This window comes from Carassius carassius, chromosome 36, assembly GCF_963082965.1.
Source record: "Carassius carassius chromosome 36, fCarCar2.1, whole genome shotgun sequence".
Lineage (NCBI taxonomy): Eukaryota > Metazoa > Chordata > Actinopteri > Cypriniformes > Cyprinidae > Carassius > Carassius carassius.
Window position 1 is genome coordinate 22,415,227 of NC_081790.1, and position 21,718 is coordinate 22,436,944.

Genomic DNA, 21,718 nt, shown 5'->3' on the forward strand with positions numbered 1-21,718 from the left:
ATTGTTCGGGAGGCAGACACACTCTTGCAGTTTAAATCTAGATTAAAGACCCATCTCTTTAACCTGGCTTACACATTACATACTAATACGCTTTTAATATCCAAATCCATTAAAGGATTTTTAGGCTGCATTAATTAGGTAAACCGGAACCGGGAACACTTCCCATAACACCCTATGTACTTGCTACATCATTAGAAGAATGGCATCTACGCTAATATTTGTCTGTTTTTCTCTTATTCTGAGGTCACCGTAGCCACCAGATCCAGTCTGTATCCAGATCAGAGGGTCACTGCAGTCACCCGGATCCAGTACGTATCCAGACCAGATGGTGGATCAGCACCTAGAAAGGACCTCTACTGCCCTGAAAGATAGCGGAGACCAGGACAACTAGAGCCCCAGATACAGATCCCCTGTAAAGACCTTGTCTCAGAGGACCACCAGGACAAGACCACAGGAAACAGATGATACTTCTGCACAATCTGACTTTGCTGCAGCCTGCAATTGAACTACTGGTTTCGTCTGGTCAGAGGAGAACTGGCCCCCCAACTGAGCCTGGTTTCTCCCAAGGTTTTTTTCTCCATTCTATCACCGATGGAGTTTCGGTTCCTTGCCGCTGTCGCCTCTGGCTTGCTTAGTTGGGGTCACTCCATCTACAGCGATATCGTTGACTTGATTGCAAATAAATGCACAGACACTATTTAACTGAACAGAGATGACATCACTGAATTCAATGATGAACTGCCTTTAACTATCATTTTGCATTATTGACACACTGTTTTCCTAATGAATGTTGTTCAGTTGCTTTGACGCAATGTATTTTGTTTAAAGCGCTATATACTGTAAATAAAGGTGACTTGACTTGACTTGACATGATGTAACGTAGAATGTGACCGACTGAAAGGGAACATCTCAGTTACGTATGTAACCCTCGTTCCCTGAAGGAGGGAACAGAGACGTTACGTCCCCTTGCCACATCGCTGTTCCACTGAACGGCTGGATCTCTGGGTTCGGCTCCTCAGCGAAGACTTGAATGCGAGTTGCTCACACTGCTCCTTATATACCCGCTCTGCAAATGCAAATTCCACAGACCAATATTATTATGACAAGTTACTCTGTGTACCATTGGCTCGTTTTATAACCACTCGAAGGTGATTGGGCTCTCGGGCGAGATCCCATTCGTCAGTCTCTTTCTGACATAACATCTCTGTTCCCTCCTTCAGGGAACGAGGGTTACATATGTAACTGAGACATTCCTTGATGGAGGGAATTGACTATTTGTTTTTGCATGCTGAGCGACTCCCTGTGCCTATGGGAATATAAGGAGACAGTGTGCATCCACTCATTCAGGTTTTACACTGAGGAGTCGAGAACGTGTCCCGGCCACAGCAGATAGTTCAAGGCTGTGGCATGGGGACATAAAGTCTCCATTCCTTCCATTAGGGAATGAGGATTACATATCTAACCGAGATGTTTCCTATCTGTCGTCACTACGAGTTATGTTGAATGACATATGGGGTACACTGAAAACACCACAACCTGAACACTGTCACAACCCTGTGTTGCTGCAATTGTTGACAATTCAGCAGTCCCCTGCTTGAGCCAGGGAAACCGGGATGGGTGAATCACCAGGGTAATTACTGCTGAAGGGAAACTGCTGTCCTGCGCCGTTACACTAACCAGGAACAGCTCTTCATGAACACAAAAATTACCGGCTTTGTAGCAAACATATAACAAAAAATCTGAATGAGATGCACGCTGTCGCCTTATATACCTGTAGACAAAGGGATTGGCTCAGCTTGCAAAACCCACTAGCCAAATTTCATTGCCATTTTCTCCTAAACTCATAACTTGTAGTGATCAACAGACTCCCCGACGAGAATGAGAGGCTGCGTCAAAAACACTAAGGGAACACCTCCAGCATGACCACACTCTGAATCACATGTGTAATCAGTCCAATGGAAGGCCGAAACATCATAGGCGGCTGACGTAGCAAACAGGAAGCTATGAAAGCACATGAGGTGGAACCAACATCAGCTTCTAGGAATGAAGCAAGTTTTGCAGGGATGCTGGAAGTATGGCCCTGAGACGCAGCATCTTGTTCCCTTGGGGAATCCATGGTTACTTACGTAACCTGGAGACATTCGCCTTCAGGAACTCAAGCTGCGTCGAAAACACTATGGGAATGGGAATGGGAATGAGAATACCTATGCCGGAAATCCCTACCAAGTGTTGAAGAGCACAGCTAAGACAAGAGAACAAAAGAGCTGGGAGTGGCTTGCATATCTAGGTTATAGAATCTGACTAATGTGAGAGGCATGGACCATCCTGCTGCCTTGCAGATGTCCTGCATAGACACACCTGCTAGGAAGGCCTTGGAGTCCGCCATACGTCAGGTCGAGTGAGCCTTGACCCCCATTGGCGAAGAGAAATCAGAGGACTCGTAGGCAATAACAATGGCATCAACTATCCACCGACTGAGGGTCTGCTTCGTAGCAGGAAGACCCCTATTAGGGGGACCATAGTAAACAAGCGGTTGGCCCGCCCTTCTCCACAGGGCAGCTTTGTGGATGTATGTGTCCAGTGCTCGGTTCTGCTGGACTGGCTCCCAGAAGGGAGGAGAACAAAAAGGCCTGTAGCATGATGGGCTGTGGTGTAACAGAGGGGACCTTAGGGACATACCTCGCTCAAGGGTAGAGAAACACTTTGGCCATGACGGGCGCTAACTCTAGATAAGAAGGGGCCACGGAGAGGGCCTGAAGATCCCAAACTCTTATTCGAGAAGTAATAGCCAGAAAAAGGACAGTCTTAATTGTCAGATAGCGATCAGACATTTCTTCAATAGGCTTGAATGGAGACTTACAAAGAGCTTATAGCACCACAGCCAGGTCCCACGTGGAGACACGAGATCGTACTGGGACCTCAGCTTCAATTGAAGAAACATTTAACTAGAGGGTGTCTGCCCACTGACTGACCACTGAGAGGAGCGTGGTAGGCTGCAATGGCCACCACATAAACCTTCAGGATGGAGTGGGTAAACCCTGCAGAGAGACGGGCCTGCAGAAACTCCACAGGGATTGCACCTGAAAGTGAAAAATGTCCACTACAGTTTCCTTGTGGAAGGAGCTCTGGATTGGAGGATGGTCTCAACAACCTCAGTTGAGAGACTGGAAGCTACCAGTTGCACCCCCTCAGAGGCCAGACCCATAACTTCCACAGTTCCGGGCGGTGTTGAAAGATTGTGCCTTCCGCCTGTGAGAGGAGGTCCCTCCTGATGTGGAACCCCTCCCAGTGTACTCTCTCCCAAACCCCTTGGTCTTGAGCTACCACTGTAGGAGTCTCGTGTATAGCAGGCCAAAAGGTATCACTTTGGACACAGCTGCCATCAAACCCAATAGTTTCTTAAACTGCTTGACAGTGAGTGACTTGCCATCTCTGACTCTCTTGACTGTCTTGAGGATCGACTCGATCAGAGCAGGAGACAATTGTGTCTGCATCATGGTCAAATCCCACACTACACCCAGATAAGTGGTCCTCTGTATTGGAGAAAGCACACTTTTCTTAACGTTTATTCTTAACCCCAATTCTTTCATGTGAGCAAGAACAATATTTCCATCTCGAACCGCCATCTGCTCTGATTGAGCCAAAATCAACGAATCGTTGATATAATTTAGTATCTGGATGCCTTGGTGTCACAGTGGAGCCAGAGTAGCATCCACACTCTTTGTAAGAGTGTGGGGTGAGAGCGCTAGGCCAAAAGGAAGAACTCGATATTGGTAAGCTTTGCCCCTGAAAGCAAACCTCGGGAACTTCCTGTGATTGGGAAGGAGAGCCCCAAATGGATAGCGAGCCCCTCAGCGCATGATTATTGAACTAAGTTGTGTTTTGCGCTAATACTGTCAAAACACACAAGGTTTACATGTAGACTCAAGTTGGTTATGTCTAAAATGAAAGTAAACATTTGAGAGAAAAACGTATATGTTCCTTTATATTAGATGCGTGCAGGTCTTAAAGGTACAGTAAGCCTATTAAACATGCATCCTACTGTCAAGGGATAGATCACCCTAAAATTTTTATTTCTGTCATTATTTACTCACTGTCATGTTGTACCAAACCTCTATTAATTTTATTATTGTGCTGAACAAAAAAGAAGATATTTTGAAGAATGTGGATAAGTGAACAGTTGCTGGTTCACATTGAATTTAATAGTAGCAAAAAATACTATGGAAGTTACTGTGGACCAGCAACTGTTTGGTTTTCCACATTCCTAGCATTTATGTTCAGAAGAAGAAAAACTCATTCAGGCTTAAAACCACTTTTAAGCGTCTTTGTCTTTATAATATTAAGTGTCTTGATCTTTATAATAGAGAAATAATTGTGGCTGTAATGCTCAGAAAACTTGCAAAATAGTAAAACCAACATGACAAAGAATTGTGATAAATAAAAATAAAAAATGTGATATGATATATTTTCCCATATCGCCATCCCCTACTTTGCCCCCAACAAACAATGCACAAAATCTGTGTATCCACACTTGTGATGTAGCGAGGGCAGGGAGGAACACATAGCCTGAAACGCTGCTCACTTTCACCATTATTTTTAGTTTTCTCTGTGCCCTTGGACATTGTTTCTTTCTTTTTTTAGACAGACAACATCAAATACACTTACAACAGAGATTTGTCTGACACAACACAGAATGCTTCGCTGAATGACAGAAAGCCGACGCCGGTTCCACCTTAGGTGCTTTTATAGCTTCCTGGTCGCTACGTCACCCGCCTATGATGTCTCGCCCTTCCATTGGACTGATTACACATGTATTTCAGAGTGTGGTCACGCTGGGGACATTCCCATAGCGTTTTTGATGCAGCTTGAGTTCCTGAGGGGAACTAGGATGACTAGTGAAGCTAGGACTAAAATTTAGAAATTGGAAGAAAACAAGTTTATGAAAATATATTTATTCATTTATAAAATACATGTTTAATAATGTAAGTTTTAGAGTTTATGCATACATATGAAAATGTACGTTTCCTAAATACACTTTTTATGTATGCATGTTTGCATTTTTATTTATTTTGTTTACTGTACCTGGTGTTACTATTTTAGTGTGGTGATTGTTTAATTCGTATAGTAAGTCTTTTCTTAATGCAGTGGATGGGAGTTTCTTCTCATCACCTGTCCCATCAAGCAATCGCTATTCACTTCATCTCTTCTGTCTGTTTCTCTCTATTACTCTGTCTTTCACTCTGTCCAGTCTCACTCTTACTAGACAGATGAAATAACACCAACACCACCACCCTACACCTTATCAGGCCATCCATCCACTGCAGCCTCTCTGATATTATTTTGCCTGGACATTGTGTGAAACAAAGAATATAAGTCATCCTTATTATCGCACTGATAGGCACTGACGTGCACTTACTGGTCTGGACTGGATTTCTTTGGCATATAGTGGCTGAAGGAATTCCGAATCACCCTCCAGTTTCAGGCCTCTTTCTGTGATACGCAGGTGACCCATGCCGTCCTGCAGAAAGAAATAAAATAATAATAATAATTAAAGTTTAAAAGCACTTAAGCATTTTAAAGCAAGATAAAGTCAGATATATAAAAATAGTGAAAATATTTCAAAACAAAACAAAAATAACTTTATAATGATTTAAATTTACACAAAGGCTCTTACTGCATTTTATGGTTATTGAACAGTCATTATGAAAACAATTAAAACTACACAATTTCCTTATGTTGTATTAAGGGGCTCCAGTACGTATCCAGACCAGATGGTGGATCAGCTCCTAGAAAGGACCTCTACTGCCCTGAAAGACAGCGGAGACCAGGACAACTAGAGCCCCAGATACAGATCCCCTGTAAAGACCTTGTCTCAGAGGACCATCAGGATGATTCTTCTGCACAATCTGACTTTGCTGCAGCCTGGAATTGAACTACTGGTTTCGTCTGGTCAGAGAAGAACTGGCCCCCCAACTGAGTCAAGCAACTGGCTTGCTTAGTTGGAGTCACATCTAAAGCGATATCGTTGACTTGATTGCAAATAAATGCACAGACACTATTTAACTGAACAGAGATGACATCATTGAATTCAATGATGAACTGCCTTTAACTATCATTTTGCATTATTGACACACTGTTTTCCTAATGAATGTTGTTCAGTTGCTTTGACGCAATGTATTTTGTTTAAAGCGCTATATAAATAAAGGTGACTTGACTTGACTTTCATTGCTATCTACAGGCTCATGAAACTTTTTGAACAAAAAATCTTGACATTAGCCATTGGTCCACTGTATAAGCATACATATCTATGTGTACAAGGCTTCATGTTCATGAGACTTTATTCACATTGCAATTTATTCTGACTCACACCATAAAAAAAATTAAATAATAAGTTGCGGGAAATCAAGAATAATAGGCTAAAACTGCAACATGAAAAACTAGAAATCACAAAAAAAGTTATTTTATTAAATTAATATTAAATTAAATTATTAATTTGGAATGTTTAGATTACATCTAAGGATGTGTGAACTGTACCATGAAAATAAAACGACTGAAAAGGTGGCTTATTGTTGAGTGTTATAGGCTAGGCCTAGTTAACACATTTTATTCCCAAATACAGAGACCATGACAGGCTGAAATGTATCACTTTTTATCGTTCCTTTTTATCAATTTAAACATGTTTACATAATAATAAATCCATTTTAATAAATAAATAAATATGTTTCGTATACAGAGTTTGGCCATGCAGAAGATTGGGGGAATCCATAAAATATATATAAAAAAAATAAAATAAAAAAATTCATGCCTTTATAGCAGATGTGCAAGAGATGATAAGCAGAGCGGGCCGAGTGGATTGAGTCAAGAGGCATTATTTATCATTTGCATAGTTAACACTTGGGAAAACTGGGCATTGGAATGCTTGTGACTAGACATGTGCTGGTATTGGGTAATGCGATGTATCTTGGTAATGAATATGCACGATATTGTTATCATGGGCACTTCTAAATACCGTGAATAATTATATATTACAAATTATTCAGAATTTGTAATGCATTTTAACCCTTATGCATTGTTGAGGACATTTTCGTCCACTAGGGGGTAAAGTTGAGTCTTATTTTGGCCACAACTTTCTCTGTGTTTGATTTTTGGTGACAAATCTTATTTTGACCCATATTTTTCCAAAATTCAACGGTACACTCTGGGCAAATTCACTACCAATTCGTTATGTTCATGGAATCTAAAGGGTTAATGGTCCCACCTAGTGATCAACTGTAAAAATAAAAGATGTTACCTCTTCCCAACAGGGAAAACCACCAACAATCAAGAATCTCTCACACACACAAACACTATAATTTGCTGTTATACTCCATATAACTCAATATACAAGCCAGAAACTAAGCCTTTTTTTTTGCACAGGCCTATGTAAAGGGTTAATGGTCCCACCTAGTGATCAACTATAAAAATAACAAATTTCACCTCTTCCCAAAAGGGAAAACAACAAACAATCAAGAATCCATGATTATATGGTGTCATGGCTTTGCAATCAAAAAATGTCGTTATAATGGAAGTCAATGGGGCAAAAACAGCCACCAACAACAAATTAGGGAGAAAAAAATGAATCTAATGCTGCACAAAAACTAAAAATGCATCAAAGCCAATGTTGCTACTAATCTTTGACATGCCCAAGACTGTTAAAAAAGTAAAAAAAATAAAAAAATCCTGCCACAATTACTTTTATATTGAAAATAAGTCATTTTGTGTGTTTTTCCCCCCAAATCAGTGACATCATTTATGAACTTGGCAATTAAAGAGTTAAAATCTTGGATTTTTTAAAAAAAAAACATTTGGTAGTTTTGATCAGGACTGAAGTTGATTAACATATTTATGCAAAAAAATGAGAAAAAATATGAATATGACACCTTTTTACAGCAGTTTAATTGAGTGGATGTTTTCATCCCGAACATAACGAAGGGTAGGGAATTTGAACAATGCACAAGGGTTAAGAATACTTTTCCCATCAACTGCTCAAAATGCACAACACCGCTGTATGTTGCTTGAAAGGCATGTGCGCTGTGATTTAAACTAGTACATAAAATAGTATTTGTGTACACCTATAATGTATAACAAGTGGTTCCCTGCTTTATTTTATTTTAATTATATTTTATGATTCTAAATATTTTATGATTACTATATACACCATTAAAATGAAAAGTGAAAGTGAGAGAAGCACATGGGGGAACACCTGAGAGACTCGCTGAATGAAAGCATATTCACTCTCTGATAGCAGATGTGTCACGGTGCAGGGTGCCGTCTCAGCTTCCCCTGCGGTCTGTGTTGTCCTGTCTGTTTGGTAGCTCGTGGTCTGGGCAATCAGCGCTGATCGTGGTGGGGTTGTGCAGATCACGAGCTGATTCTTCACCACCTGTCACTCGTTCCCCCACTCCCTTATATGTCTCTGCTTTTCTGTCTGTCGTCGTGAGTAGATTGTTTTGTCTTTGCCCGTGTTTTGTGTGGTGTCCAAGTTTCATTCTCACCTTCTGTTTTCCTGTCTAAGGATCCATAATTCAGATATCTGGCAGCGCGAGTGGTCCACAGTGTGCCGGCCAGCACGGAGATCTCTGTGTGCGCCAGAGCATTTTATTATTGTTTATGTTTTTTTGTGTTTTGTGGCGAGCATAAAGATTCTCCTTTTCCTTACTCTGCATCTGAGTCCTCGGTCTAGATCGCACCCTGACAGAATCTACTCACCACTAAATGGATTCAGCAGAGGAAACGGAGCTGCGCCAAGCTCTTCTATAGCAGGGCTCTCTTCTGGATCAACAGCGGGAGGAAATCGCAGCTTCTCGTTGCGCCTACTCTGAGATCTCTCTTCAACTCAACCAGCTAGAAGAACGGCTTGACCAGCTGCAGGCCAGCCCTTCAGCTGCCTCGTCTGTCCCGGCTGCCCCGTCTGTCCCACCTGCTCCTTGCCATGCGGAACCATGACTTAATCCACCCGCTACATACTTGGGTGAGCCCAACTCATGTCGGTCATTTCTGTCCCAGTGCTCGCTGACTTTCACTCTCCAGCCTTCCTGTTTCCCCACGGAGCAATCCAGGGTTGCGTTCGTCATCACTCTCCTAGTAGGTTAAGCGAGAGAGTGGGGAACGGCTATGTGGGACAGCAAGCATGACTGTTGTGCGTCGTTTGAGGCATTCTCGGGGGAGCTGCGCAAGATGTTTTACCGCTTGGCACGCGGTATTGAAGCAGCATGAGCATTGTCGCTGCTTCAGCAGGGAGAGCAGTCAGTGTCCAGTTACTCCATTCAGTTCCGCACGCTAGCCGCGTCCTGCGGCTGGAATGAGAAGGCTCTCTGGGCTCACTTCCTCCACGGCCTGGCTGAGCATGTAAAGGATGAGATCTATTCACTAGAGCTGCCCCCTGGCTTGGATGGGCTTATCGACCTCACCATTCGGGTCGACGACCGAATTACTCTCCGTTCTCAGCACCGAAGAGAGGGGATTCCCCATGAACACGTCACCGGGGTCCCGTATGGAGCAGCATGTGACACGATGTCTCAACGTCGCATCTTCCCAGAGGAGGAGCCTATGCAGATTGGGAGAGCACGGCTGACAATAGGAGAGCGACGCCGTCGCTTGGATAATCAGCTGTGTCTGTACTGCGGTGAGGCGGGTCACGTGGTAGCGGCATGCCCTGTGGCAGGGCGAGGCTTTTCACATAAGGGAGAGCGCATGGTGAGTGTTACTACAACTCGACTGCCACCTGGTGGCCGTTCAGAGTTTCAAGCTTCAGTACAGTTTTGGGGAGCTGTTTTCCAGGTTTCGGCATTGATTGACTTTGGAGTGGAGGGCGACTTCATGGATTCCAGATTGGCAACTCGTCTGGGGATTTCGGCCGTGGCACTGGCTGAACCTATTTCTTCCAGGCCCCCTTTGTGGCACCCATCTCACTAATATCACTCACACCACCCAGTTTGTCACATTAACCTTGTCTGGTAATCATGCTGAGGAAATTAGATTTCACCTCATTCATTCGCCCACCGCTCCAGTGGTGTTGGGTCACACCTGGTTGGTTAAACATAACCCTCATATTGATTGGGCCCGTGGTTCTATTTTGGCTTGGAGCCCTCTCTGTTTAGCTCAGGGTGCTGCTTTTCCCCCTGTCTTGTCTCATTCTGTGTTGCAGGAGGAGCTGGTTAACCTGGTGGATGTACCGGAGGTTTACCATGATTTAAGAGCGGTTTTCAGTAGGTCCCGAGCTTCATTTCTTCCTCCACACCGCCCGTACGACTGTGTGATTGACCTGCTGCCTGGCACTTCTCCACATAAGGGGTGCCTTTACTCTCTGTCGGGTCCGGAGCGGGAGGCCATGGAGAGGTATATACATGATTCTCTGGTAGCAGGCATTATCCGTCCCTCATCCTCTCCAGCCGGGGCGGCGTTCTTCTTCGTGGAGAAGAAGGATGGATAGTTGCACCCCTGACTATCGGGGGTTGAATGACATCACGGTAAAGAATCATTATCCTTTGCCGTTGATGTCATCGGCCTTCGAGCTCCTTCAGGGGGCAACCATCTTTACGAAGTTGGATCTTCGCAGTGCTTGGTTCGGATTAGGGAGGGGGACGAATGGAAGACCGCCTTTAACACCCATTTAGGGCATTTTGAGTATTTAGTTATGCTGTTTGGGCTTTCCAACTCCCCATCGGTCTTTCAGGCACTCGTCAACGACGTGCTCCGAGACATGGTTGATCGGTTTCTATTTGTTTATATCGACGACATCCTGTTTTTATCCCAGAATGAGCGTGATCATGTCCAGCACGTCAGGCGAGTGCTCCAGCGGCTGCTGGAGAATCGTTTATTCGTTAAGTTGGAGAAGTGTGAGTTTCACGCACAGTCGGTTCCATTCCTGGGTTTTATTCTCTCGCCTGAAGGTATCCGAATGGATGTTGCCAAGGTAAAGGCAGTTGCTGATTGGCCCTCCCCAGATAGTCGTAGAGCGGTCAAGCGCTTTCTGGGATTTTCCCATTTTTACAGGCGGTTCATTCGGAACTTTAGCCAGATCATCCTTCCTCTGACTGATCTCACACAACGATTCTGTTGGTCGTCGCAGGCCCAAGCTGCGTTTGAGAACCTTAAGAGTCAATTTATATCGGCACCCATTTAAACGACCCCTGACCCATCTCATCAGTTCATTGTGGAGGAGGATGCGTCGGAGGTGGGGGTTGGGGTAGTTTTGTCTCAAAGATCATCTTCGGATGAGAAAATACATCCCTGCTCCTTCTTTTCTCATCGTTTAACCCCCGCGGAATGGAACTATGACATTGGGAATAGGGAGTTACTAGCTGTCAAGCTGGCCCTGGAGGAGTGGCGTCACTGGTTAGAGGGAGCGTGATTTCCGTTTATCTGTTGGACTGATCATAAGAATCTTGAGTACATTCGCACCGCCAAGAGAATAAATTCTAGGCAGGCTCGCTGGGCATTATATTTTGGACGTTTCAGTTCAGGAGTCCAAGGTCCGCGCAGCACTACGCGATGCTTCTGTTCCCGCTGGATGCCCAGGGGGTCTGCTCTTTGTACCGGAGTCAGTCCGAACTAGCGTATTTCAGTGGGGCCACTCTTCTAGTCTAGCTTGCCACCCTGGAGCGACTCGTACTTGTAGGTTGATCAAGCGGCGGGTTTGGTGGCCGTCCGTGGTGCAGGATGCTCGACGGTTTGTGTCGGCCTGTCCGATTTGTGCTGCGGATAAGGGATCCAATCGACCCCCAGCAGGGCTACTTCAGCCGTTGTCGGTCCCTTCGCGGCCCTGGTCACACATAGCGATGGACTTTGTGACTGGCTTGCCTTCATCTAGTGGCAAGACGGTAGTTCTCACTGTGGTGGACAGGTTCTCAAAGGCGGTCCATTTTATTCCCCTCCCCAAATTGCCGTCAGCGAGGGAGACAGCGACTACGGTCTTAGATCACGTTTTCCGTATTCATGGCCTCCCGGTGAACGTGGTTTCTGACAGAGGTCCCCAGTTTGTGTCTAGGTTTTGGACAGAGTTCTGTCGACAGCTGGGGGCGACTGCGAGCCTATCTTCCGGTTATCACCCGCAGACTAATGGTCAGGCCGTGCGTGCAAACCAAGATTTGGAGAGAGTCCTGCGCTGTGTGGCGTCTGCTGAACCGTCATCTTGGAGTTCCAGGTTGACCATGGTAGAGTATGCGCATAACTTCCTCCCGGTCTCATCTACGGGTTTGTCTCCCTTCCAGTGCTGTTTAGGTTACCAGCCACCTTTATTCCCCTCTCAAGAATCCGATGCCGTTGTTCCCTCCGCGCAAGCCCTTACTCGGACTGGCGAGAGGAACAAGGCATTGGCGGACCGTCACTGTACTAAGCCCCCACTTTACGTGTGTGGTCAGATAGTCTGGTTGTCTACTAATGACATTAACTTCAGACTGTCCTCACGTAAACTGGGACCAAAATTTGTTGGACCATTTATCATCGCCAAAGTGCTTAGTCTGGTGTCAGTGCGGCTCAAATTGCCCCCTCAGTTTAGAAGGATCCACCCGGTTTTCCACGTTTCTAAGATTAAACCCGCCTTTCGCTCCCCCCTTCAGCCCCTCCTAGGCTCATCGAGGGGTCGCCTGCCTATACTGTTCGGCGGCTCATTGATGTGAGGCGTAGGGGTAGAGGTCATCAATATCTGGTAGACTGGGAGGGTTATGGTCCAGAGGAGAGATGCTGGATTCCGGCTCGCAATATTCTGGATCGCGCTCTCATTGATCAATTTCATCAGCATCATGGTGAGTCCTCCGGGGACGCCAGAAGGCGTCCCTGAGGTGGGGGGTACTGTCACGATGCAGGGTGCCGTCTCAGCTTCCCCTGCGGTCTGTGTTGTCCTGTCTGTTCGGTAGCTCGTGGTCTGGGCAATCAGCGCTGATCGTGGCAGGGTTGTGCAGATCACGAGCTGATTCTTCCCCACCTGTCGCTCGTTCCCCCACTCCCTTATATGTCTCTGCTTTTCTGGCTGTCGTCGTGAGTAGATTGTTTTGTCTTTGCCCGTGTTTTGTGTGGTGTCCAAGTTTCATTCTCACCTTCTGTTTTCCTGTCTAAGGATCCGTAGTTCGGATATCCGACAGCGCGAGTGGTCCGCAGTGTGCCGGCCAGCTCGGAGATCTCTGTGTGCGCCAGAGCATTTTATTATTGTTTATCTTATTTTGTGTTTTGTGGCGAGAATAAAGATTCTCCTTTTCCTTACTCTGCATCTGAGTCCTCTGTCTAGATCGCACCCTGACAAGATGGCGCTAAAATGCAGCCCTTACCCTGTAAACCCCATAAATAAAACAGCTGCTACTTTCTAAACCATATTTAAATAATTTTAAATAGTCGTTCAGATTTGTGTATTCACTAATTAAGTAGCCAAATACTTAATAGGCTATTTAATTTCAAACTTTATTTATTATTATTATTTTCAAATCTGGACTACAACATGCCCTAGATATTGTTTGAAAGTGTTTTGATTCTTTATTGTTCATTCACACTTTACATTAGGGCTTCATTAGCTAACATAAACTGCCAATGAAAAATTCTTCTGAACATTCATTAATCTGAGGTATTCCAATATTTAATAATACATTGTTAAAATTGAAGTTGCAACTGTGTTATTTAATGAGCTAACATGAACTAAAACTATTTTGAACTAAAACATGAACATTGTACTATTTTTAACAAAGATTAATAACTTCTGTAGCAAATGTAGCTATTGCTCATTGTCTAGACTCAAAACTCATCTGTTTAGCTGTGCATTTATTGAATGAGCACTATGCAATGTCAAAACTGATTACACTATATATTATGTATTGCACTGTATTTTTCATTTTCTATTTTTAAAATATCTTTAAAAAATTTAAGTCAATTTTTAAATAATTTTCAAAGTTCTTAAATTGCTTGTTTTATTTTTGTTATTATTTTTCTTCATTTCTTTTACTTTCTTTTATGTAAAGCACTTTGAATTACCATTGTGTATGAAATGTGCCATATAAATAAACTTGCCTTGCCTTACCTTGCCTTGCCTTGAATGTTAATGCATTAACTAAGGTTAACTACTGAGGTCCTATTGTAAAGTGATACCTATTGGTCTTTATAGTTCTTTTTCACTTGTGTGTAATGTGTAAAACTTGTAACTTTATATATTTTTCTGTATTGCTTTATTGTATTTAAATGTTCAGTTATTTGTGTTATAAGAAAAAAATTATTAAACCTGTTATACTTTATAATGACAACTTTTTAAAACTGAATTTTAATACCGTGATGATACAGTATACCATGATAAAAGCATTATCAATTATTCGCAACAGGAAATTTGATACCGGCATATCCCTACTTGTGACGAGGCTCAGAAATACAGTAATAACAGGACATAAACAGACATAGACGTACGTGGAGGGCACTGAGATTTTGAGTGACTTCAGTGACCATAGGCAGAACAGACACAGACAGAGCATTACATACAAATAAGTGGCAATAACAGATACAATAAGGGTAGACAGTGTTAAGAGTTATAAGTATTCCTGAGGTACTAATATAAGATTATTGGGGTAGAGCAGTGTCTAAAATGTCATTGTAGAGTGTCGCAGAGCTACATGAACATGAAAGAAAATTAAATGGGCATAACGCTTGAGCGTGCGGCTGCACAGATTTGCGAGCTTGTCAAGTAAATATATCACAGACATCACTGGAAAGTTTGTAGTTTGGTCAGATATGTCAAAAGCAAGCAAGCAAAACAGTGCACAGGTTACTAAAGTTATTTGACATTAAGGAGAGCGAGCGAGAGAGAGAAAGCAATATAGAGAACGAGAGCAAGCGCAAGAGCATGCCAGAGAGCACACACTTTTGTTGCATGATCTTGATTGCTGTTTGTTCCATTAGCGCATGCATTTAGATTAAAACCAAATAGTAAATATAAAAAAAATGTTTAAACGTCATATACGATTACAGTAAAAGTGAAACTAGCAGACTGTGTGAAATGGACCACTAGACTGTCTAGATTTAAAATGTCTTCTGCACCAATGCAAACGTTTGTGCGAGGCGCATGTTTTGCTCTAAAATTAGTTTTTATATTCGTATGCGAGGGTCCACGTAAAGTGCGCGTGGCGAAAATTACATCACTAAAAATAGTACTGATGTACTCCTATAATGTATAACGAGTGTTTCCCTGCTTTATTTTAGGAAAATATTTTATGATTACAGTATGCAACATTAAAATGATCATTGAAAGTAACAAAAGCTTATACAAAACACATTTTAACAGGTATAATTAAGTGTGGAAATAACTGAAGGATATATATGTTTGCTAACTGAAGCCAACTAACATGATTCTTCTTATTTTTTATTATTATTTTGTCTCTGTACCCAATATTTGTAATAAATAAATAAATAAATAATAAAATAAAGACAAATGCTGTGAAAATACAGGTATCAGTACGATAAATACCAAAAAAGAAAGTAATCAAAAAGTAATCAAAAGTAATCAGTTACATTACTTTAATAAAGTAATTGAAAAGTTACACTACTATTACATTTTAAATAGGGTAATGTTAGGGAAGCAGACGGACAACCAGGTAAGTAACAGTGAAGGTGGTTTATTTTTAACAGCAGAGTAACAGAGTGAATGAACGTGTGGGAATGGGTGAGTGGCAGAGTTCCGGTGTGGGGAATCCTTGAGTGCGATCCTTGAATGAATGACAGGACTTTCCTTTGCAGGAACAATGGAAGGGATTTTCCAGTATAGAAAGATCTTTGGAAGACAGACTGATGGCGCACACACCCGCACCACTAGACAGGACTGACTGGCTCACGGCTCGCACTCCACTGGAGAGAGGATCTAGACAGACTGGGATCGTCAGCGAATACTGGTAAGTAAACACAAGAAAGATTGGTTAGTGACACTCGCAGAGAGAAGCACTAGAGTCCGCTTCGAATTAACGGGCCCAGACAATGAGAGGTGCGTGGTGTGTGCTTATGAAGCAGGATGGCTGATGGGGTGCAGGTGTGTATTGTTAGAACTCGGGTGACTGTGATCGCTGGGTGATTGTGGTGGAGGAACCTGGCCAATCCGTGACAGGTAACTTGTAATCTGTAACCTATAACATTTCCAAAGTAACCTTCCCAACACTGTTAATAATTTTTCTATATTATTTCATTATTATCAAAAGAAAAATGCTTTTATCACGGTATACGGTATGATCGCGGTATTGAAATTTTGATTTAAAAAAGTGGTCATAATACAACGTAACAGGTTAAATAACTTTTTTCTTATAACAAAAATAACTAAACATTTAAAACAAAGCAATACAGAAAAATATATAAAAGTTAAATATATATATATATATATATATATATATATATATATAGTCTATAAGATAATCATTTGAACACTATAATAAGTAAACACACAAGAATTATCTGCTTGATGACACTGTTAATTTTATTATTGTGACGTGAGATGAATGAACAGCACATCTGTCTTGGAAAAGAAAAGGGAAGTTTGGTTTATCAAGTCAATCCATGGTCCAGTGGTAGAACATAGTCAGTAATTTCAGAAATCCCAGATTGTGTTTTTTTTTTTTCACGTAGCCAGGCAGGAGCCTCAGGATTACCTGGAAGTCAGTCGTCTCAAACTCTAGGCATGATTCATTGACTGAAAATGCATGCAGGTCCCATACGCTCTTGATGGTGGCCAATGCTTTTAGCAACAGAGTTTTCATTTAAAGAAACTTTAGCTCGACTGACTGCAAAGGCTCTGAGCACTAGAGTCAGGTCCCCACAGGGGAGTATAGAGGGGGGCCAGGGAATATTTAACCTTCTCGCCCCCCTGAGGAACCTGATGACCAAGTCATGCCTCCCTATCAACATCCCTTCCACAGGGTCATGATATACATCAATCACGGCATGAATCAGTCATCTACAGGGGTCCTCTCAGTGAGAAGAACACCACTCAATGAACAGGTTCCACTTAAAGGCAAAAGTGCTGGTAGACGGTGCTCTTGCTGAAGTGATGGTGTCTACTACCTCTTGGGGTAGGTCACCTAGAACCGCCGTGTCCCGTCCAGGGACTAGACGTGAAGTTTTCAGAGGTCCTGATGAGGGTGTTAAAGGATGCCCCTGCTAGGGAGGGGCACCACAAGCAGGACCTGCTCCTCGTCCTCCCTGATCTTGCATAGAGACTGTGCGTGAAGGCTCACTGAGGGAAAGCATACTTGCACAGGCCCCATGGTCAATGTTTGTCAGTGCATCCATGCCGAGTGATCCCTTGGTCAGAAAAGAGAAAAAAAAACTGGCATTTAGAAGTCTCAGGAGAGGCATACAGGTATACCTGAGTGGCTCCAAAATGTCTCCACATCAGCTTGTGACAGCTCATCAGCTGCATGGTTGAGAAGACCCGGAACATGAACGGAACAAAGCTACATCAGATGTAGAGGAGGAGGAAGTGGGTGAGTAGTGGTATGTGATGGGAGCGTAGACCAACCTGTCTGTTGATGTACACAACGGTTGCAGTCTTGCCTGTTCAGAAAAGCACATGCTTCCCTTGTAAGCACCATCTGATACAGTTCAAGGCAAGGTGCTAACAACTCTGCCAATGCAGTTAGGGGGCCCGTCCAAACCCCAGACACTGCATGCCCGTCGCCCGTCGTACGCCCCCCCCCCCCCCCAGGCAGTGGTAGATAAATTATAACTTAATTCACACCATATTTCTGATATTAACGATCAATCTTATCAGATTAATTTTGATCGTTCACTTTTATTTTATATCCATGAGTGCAGTACACCTGCATTGCATTAGCACTCGTTAGCTTGTCATTAGCGTTTTCATTCTAACCTATCGTTGTTTTCTTTTCTCCTCTCCTCTCCTCTCTCTCGCTCCAGTTTTTCACAAGTTCATCAAACAACTGTGGTAAGAATATTTCATCAAGTACAGTGAGTAATGGCTTCTCCTGCTATTCTCTGTCACAGATGAGGGATTTACATGTGACAAATGCAGGGAAATAGTTAGGCTGACAGAAAAGATTTCAGAATTAGAGACACGCATCCAAACTTTAATTGAGGACAGTAAGAATGTTAGGGCTCTAGATACGGCTTTGGAGTCGTCTAGCTCAGGGATTCCTGTACATTGTTCGGTTCCGGCAACAGAGCCCCTGCAGCAGGGCAACTGGGTGACAGTGAGGCAGCGTAGTCGTGGGTCAAAACACCGCTCTTCTGTTCCGATCAAAACATTAAACAGGTTCTCCCCACTCAGTGATGCACCCACTGAGAAACCTGATGAAAGTGCTCTAGTTATTAGTGATTCTATTTTACGGAACGTGAATATAGAGACACCAGCCACCATAGTTAAATGTTTACCGGGAGCCAGAGCATCTGACTGTGGCAGGGGGGGGGGGGTGGTTTAGCGAAGTCTGCAGCAGGAGAGAGAATCACGAGACGAGCGGTGAGTGAGTGGGTTGGACGGAAATGATCAACACCTGTTTCTTGTTGCAGTAATTGGCGTGGAGAGAGTATAAAACGCCAGGAGAAACGGGAGCAGTTGAAAGAGAGACGAACTGCTGAGTGACCTGAGAACCGGAAGGAGTAACCCGGAAGTGCTATGCGTTAGAGTATATTGATGTCAAAGTAAAAAAACGCCATTGGTGTTTACGAAGAATATTTATTTTTAAGTTATAATAAACTCGTCAGCAGTCCAGCCGACCCTTGTCCTCTTCCTTTCCTCACATGAACTCACTACACTGGTGCCGAAACCCGGGAAAGGAAGAAGGAGTGCCGCCGCCATGCAGAGCCCGTCCTCCACGCCACTTGCGGACATCATCTCATCCCTCGCGGCCCTACATCAGGAACAACATCAGGCCCTGCTGGACTTGAGAACGGATCAGGAGCGGCGGTTTCACGCCATCCTTCAAGCCTAGCAGGAGGACCGCGAGAGGTTCCGGAGCTGGATCGACCGGGAGGTTCGTACCGAGGCCACAGGGCCGCCCGCGGTTCCTGCTCACCTGCCCCTTCACAAAATGGGACCGCAGGATGACCCTAAAGCTTTCCTGGAACTCTTCGAAAAATCAGCTGAAGCGTGCGGCTGGCCCCGCGACCAATGGCCAGTTAGGCTGATTCCCCTGCTCTCGGGCGAGTCCCAGGTGGCCGCACAACAGCTACCGGTAGCGAACCTCCTGGTCTTCGACGACCTGAAGAGGGCGATCCTTCAGCGGGTCGGCCGGTCCCCAGAGCAACATCGTCAGCGGTTCCGCTCCATGGACCTGGGGGAATCCGGTCGGCCCTTCGCGATGGCCCAGCAGCTCCGGGACTCCTGCCGCAAGTGGCTACTGGCCGAGGGAAGTGACGTGGAACACATCATCTACCTCGTGGTACTGAAGCAGTTCATCGCTCGGCTTCCCAGGAAAACAGCCGAGTGGGTCCAGTGCCACCGTCCCACGTCGCTGGACTCGACTATCGGCCCGCATTTACTGTCTTATTGAGGTCGTTATGTGTGGATGTCTCTGTGGGAAATAAGGCACGGAAGGGGGATGCACGTGTGCAGGCGGGAGAGACTTTCCTCTGGAGCAGTCTCAGGACGAGACATTAAAACATGCTTTCCAACAGGTCCGCTCTATCGATGGTCAGCCTCTCCATCCTGCCCACCCGCTCACCTATCCGTATTTTGCAATTCTAAGAGATCGGTTGTATCGAGTGACCCAAGACGCTCAGACAAAAATAAATACAACCCAGTTGTTGATTCCGAAGAGCCGCAGGGAAATGCTTTTCCATGCGGCTCATTCTAATCCTATGGCGGGCCATTTGGGACAGGCAGCAACACTGAATCGCCTCATGACCTGTTTTTTTTGGCCGGGCATTCATGACAACGTGCGCAGGTGGTGCGCGTCTTGTCCGGAATGTCAGTTGGTGAATCCCCCGGCCGCCCCAAAAGCGCTATTGCGCCCCCTTCCCTTAATGCAGGTACCCTTCGAGAGAATTGGTATGGACCTCATCGGGCCATTAGAGCGATCTGCACGGGGACATCGCTTTGCATTAGTCATAGTTGACTATGCAACCCGATATCCTGAAGCAGTGGCCCTCCGCAACATTTCCGCTAAGAGTGTTGCGGACGCCCTGTTTCGTCTAATCTCCCGGGTGGGTGTTCCGAAAGAAATCCTCACTGACCAGGGCATGGCGTTTATGTCACGTACGCTACGTGAACTATACGGATTATTGGGCATTAAATCGATTCGAACTAGCGTCTATCACCCACAGACCGATGCCCTGGTCGAACGATTTAATCTCATGCTTAACCCTCTGGAATCTAAGGGTATTTTTGGGGCCTGGGGAAGTTTTGTCATGCCCTGACATTTGTGCTTTTTTCAGTTTCTTATAAATATCTAAATGGGTAAAGTCTAATCTCGCTGTAAACAGCACAAACTGGGCTATAATAATATGTGAAATGCATGCATGTACATGATTGTATTTTTGAGAAATAAAATGTTATGCGTGGTTAGTGAAAAACTAAAAATGTTAAAACACTTGAATAAGGCCATAAAACACATAAAGAACAATGGTTCCCGGAATTTTTGAGAACTGGAGCTTGTAGCCTAGAATTTTTCTTTCTAAATGATGTGAAAATCATCTTGTTTACTCACTCACAGAAAACAATATATTGATTTAAATTTTCTAAGACACTTTTTGTTGGTAAAAGTCATATGCGAGTAGGCGTCAACTATCATGAATATCATTGTGATTTACACCTGATAAGACAAAGGCCTGCATAATGAGCTGCATAATGAGCCATTCAGTCATCTGTGCCACTGAGAGGAAGGAGTTACAAGAAAGAATGTGAGAACAAAATAAATCTATATAATTTTATGTTTGTAGTTTATTAAGAATATATTTAATTATCCCACAACATACTTTAATATCCACTTGGGGAAGCAGTTAAACAGTGTATCAGGAACAATCAAAGCTGACTTACAAACTAATTGTTTTGCATCATTACTCCAGTCACACAATCCTTCAGAAATCCTTTTAACAATCTTATTTTCTACAAAACAACATTTATTGTTGTTATTATTATCATTATTATTATTATTATTAATGTTGAAAAGAGCTGAGAATATTTTTTAGGTTTTTTAGGGGGAATAAATTGAAAGAACAGCATTGTTTTTACATTTGTTAGCCTACAGTTATTTATTTGTTACATTTATATTATTTACATCAAGCTTTTGAATGGTATAGTATTGTATATTGTTATTGAAACTTGATAATGTTTCACTTGATAATATATTTAGTCAGGAATTATAGTTTGGAAAAAGTCTTTGGAAAAAGTCTAACTAGTAAAATGTTTACACTATATGTGAAAACTAGTTCAAGTATATAAGTAAATAAAAAGAGACTTACTCATGTTTATGATCTCTGCTGAATAAAGTGCTTAATTCTTTTTTTTCCGAGGAAATCCATTTCTCAAATCCTCAACCACATGACATCTTTTTGGGGTGAATTATGTCTTATTCCTCTCATCGCGAAGCAAACAGTAAAATAAAAACTTGAAGAACAGTCTCGCTGCTTTTTCTTCTGTGTGGGCGTATACAAGCCGAGCGCTTCAGTTTGAATCTGAATAGCGCATTCAGCGCGGGGGCGTGGTCACATTAGATATAATGAAGGGAGACATGAAAAACAGACATCGCGTTGTTTTCATATGGATTACTTT

The 21,718-nt window shown here is 43.5% G+C and overlaps 1 protein-coding gene across 4 annotated transcripts in view; it reads right to left on the bottom strand.

Moving 5' to 3' along the window:
* sgcd (sarcoglycan, delta (dystrophin-associated glycoprotein)) overlaps positions 1 to 21,718 on the bottom strand; it is a 1,159,024-nt gene that overhangs the window by 788,570 nt on the left and 348,736 nt on the right. For all 4 annotated transcript variants that reach the window (XM_059526671.1, XM_059526669.1, XM_059526670.1 and 1 more), the window contains exon 3: positions 5,417 to 5,518. In XM_059526671.1, coding sequence (XP_059382654.1) covers positions 5,417 to 5,518 — 102 coding nt within the window. The remainder of the gene's footprint in view (positions 1 to 5,416; positions 5,519 to 21,718) is intronic.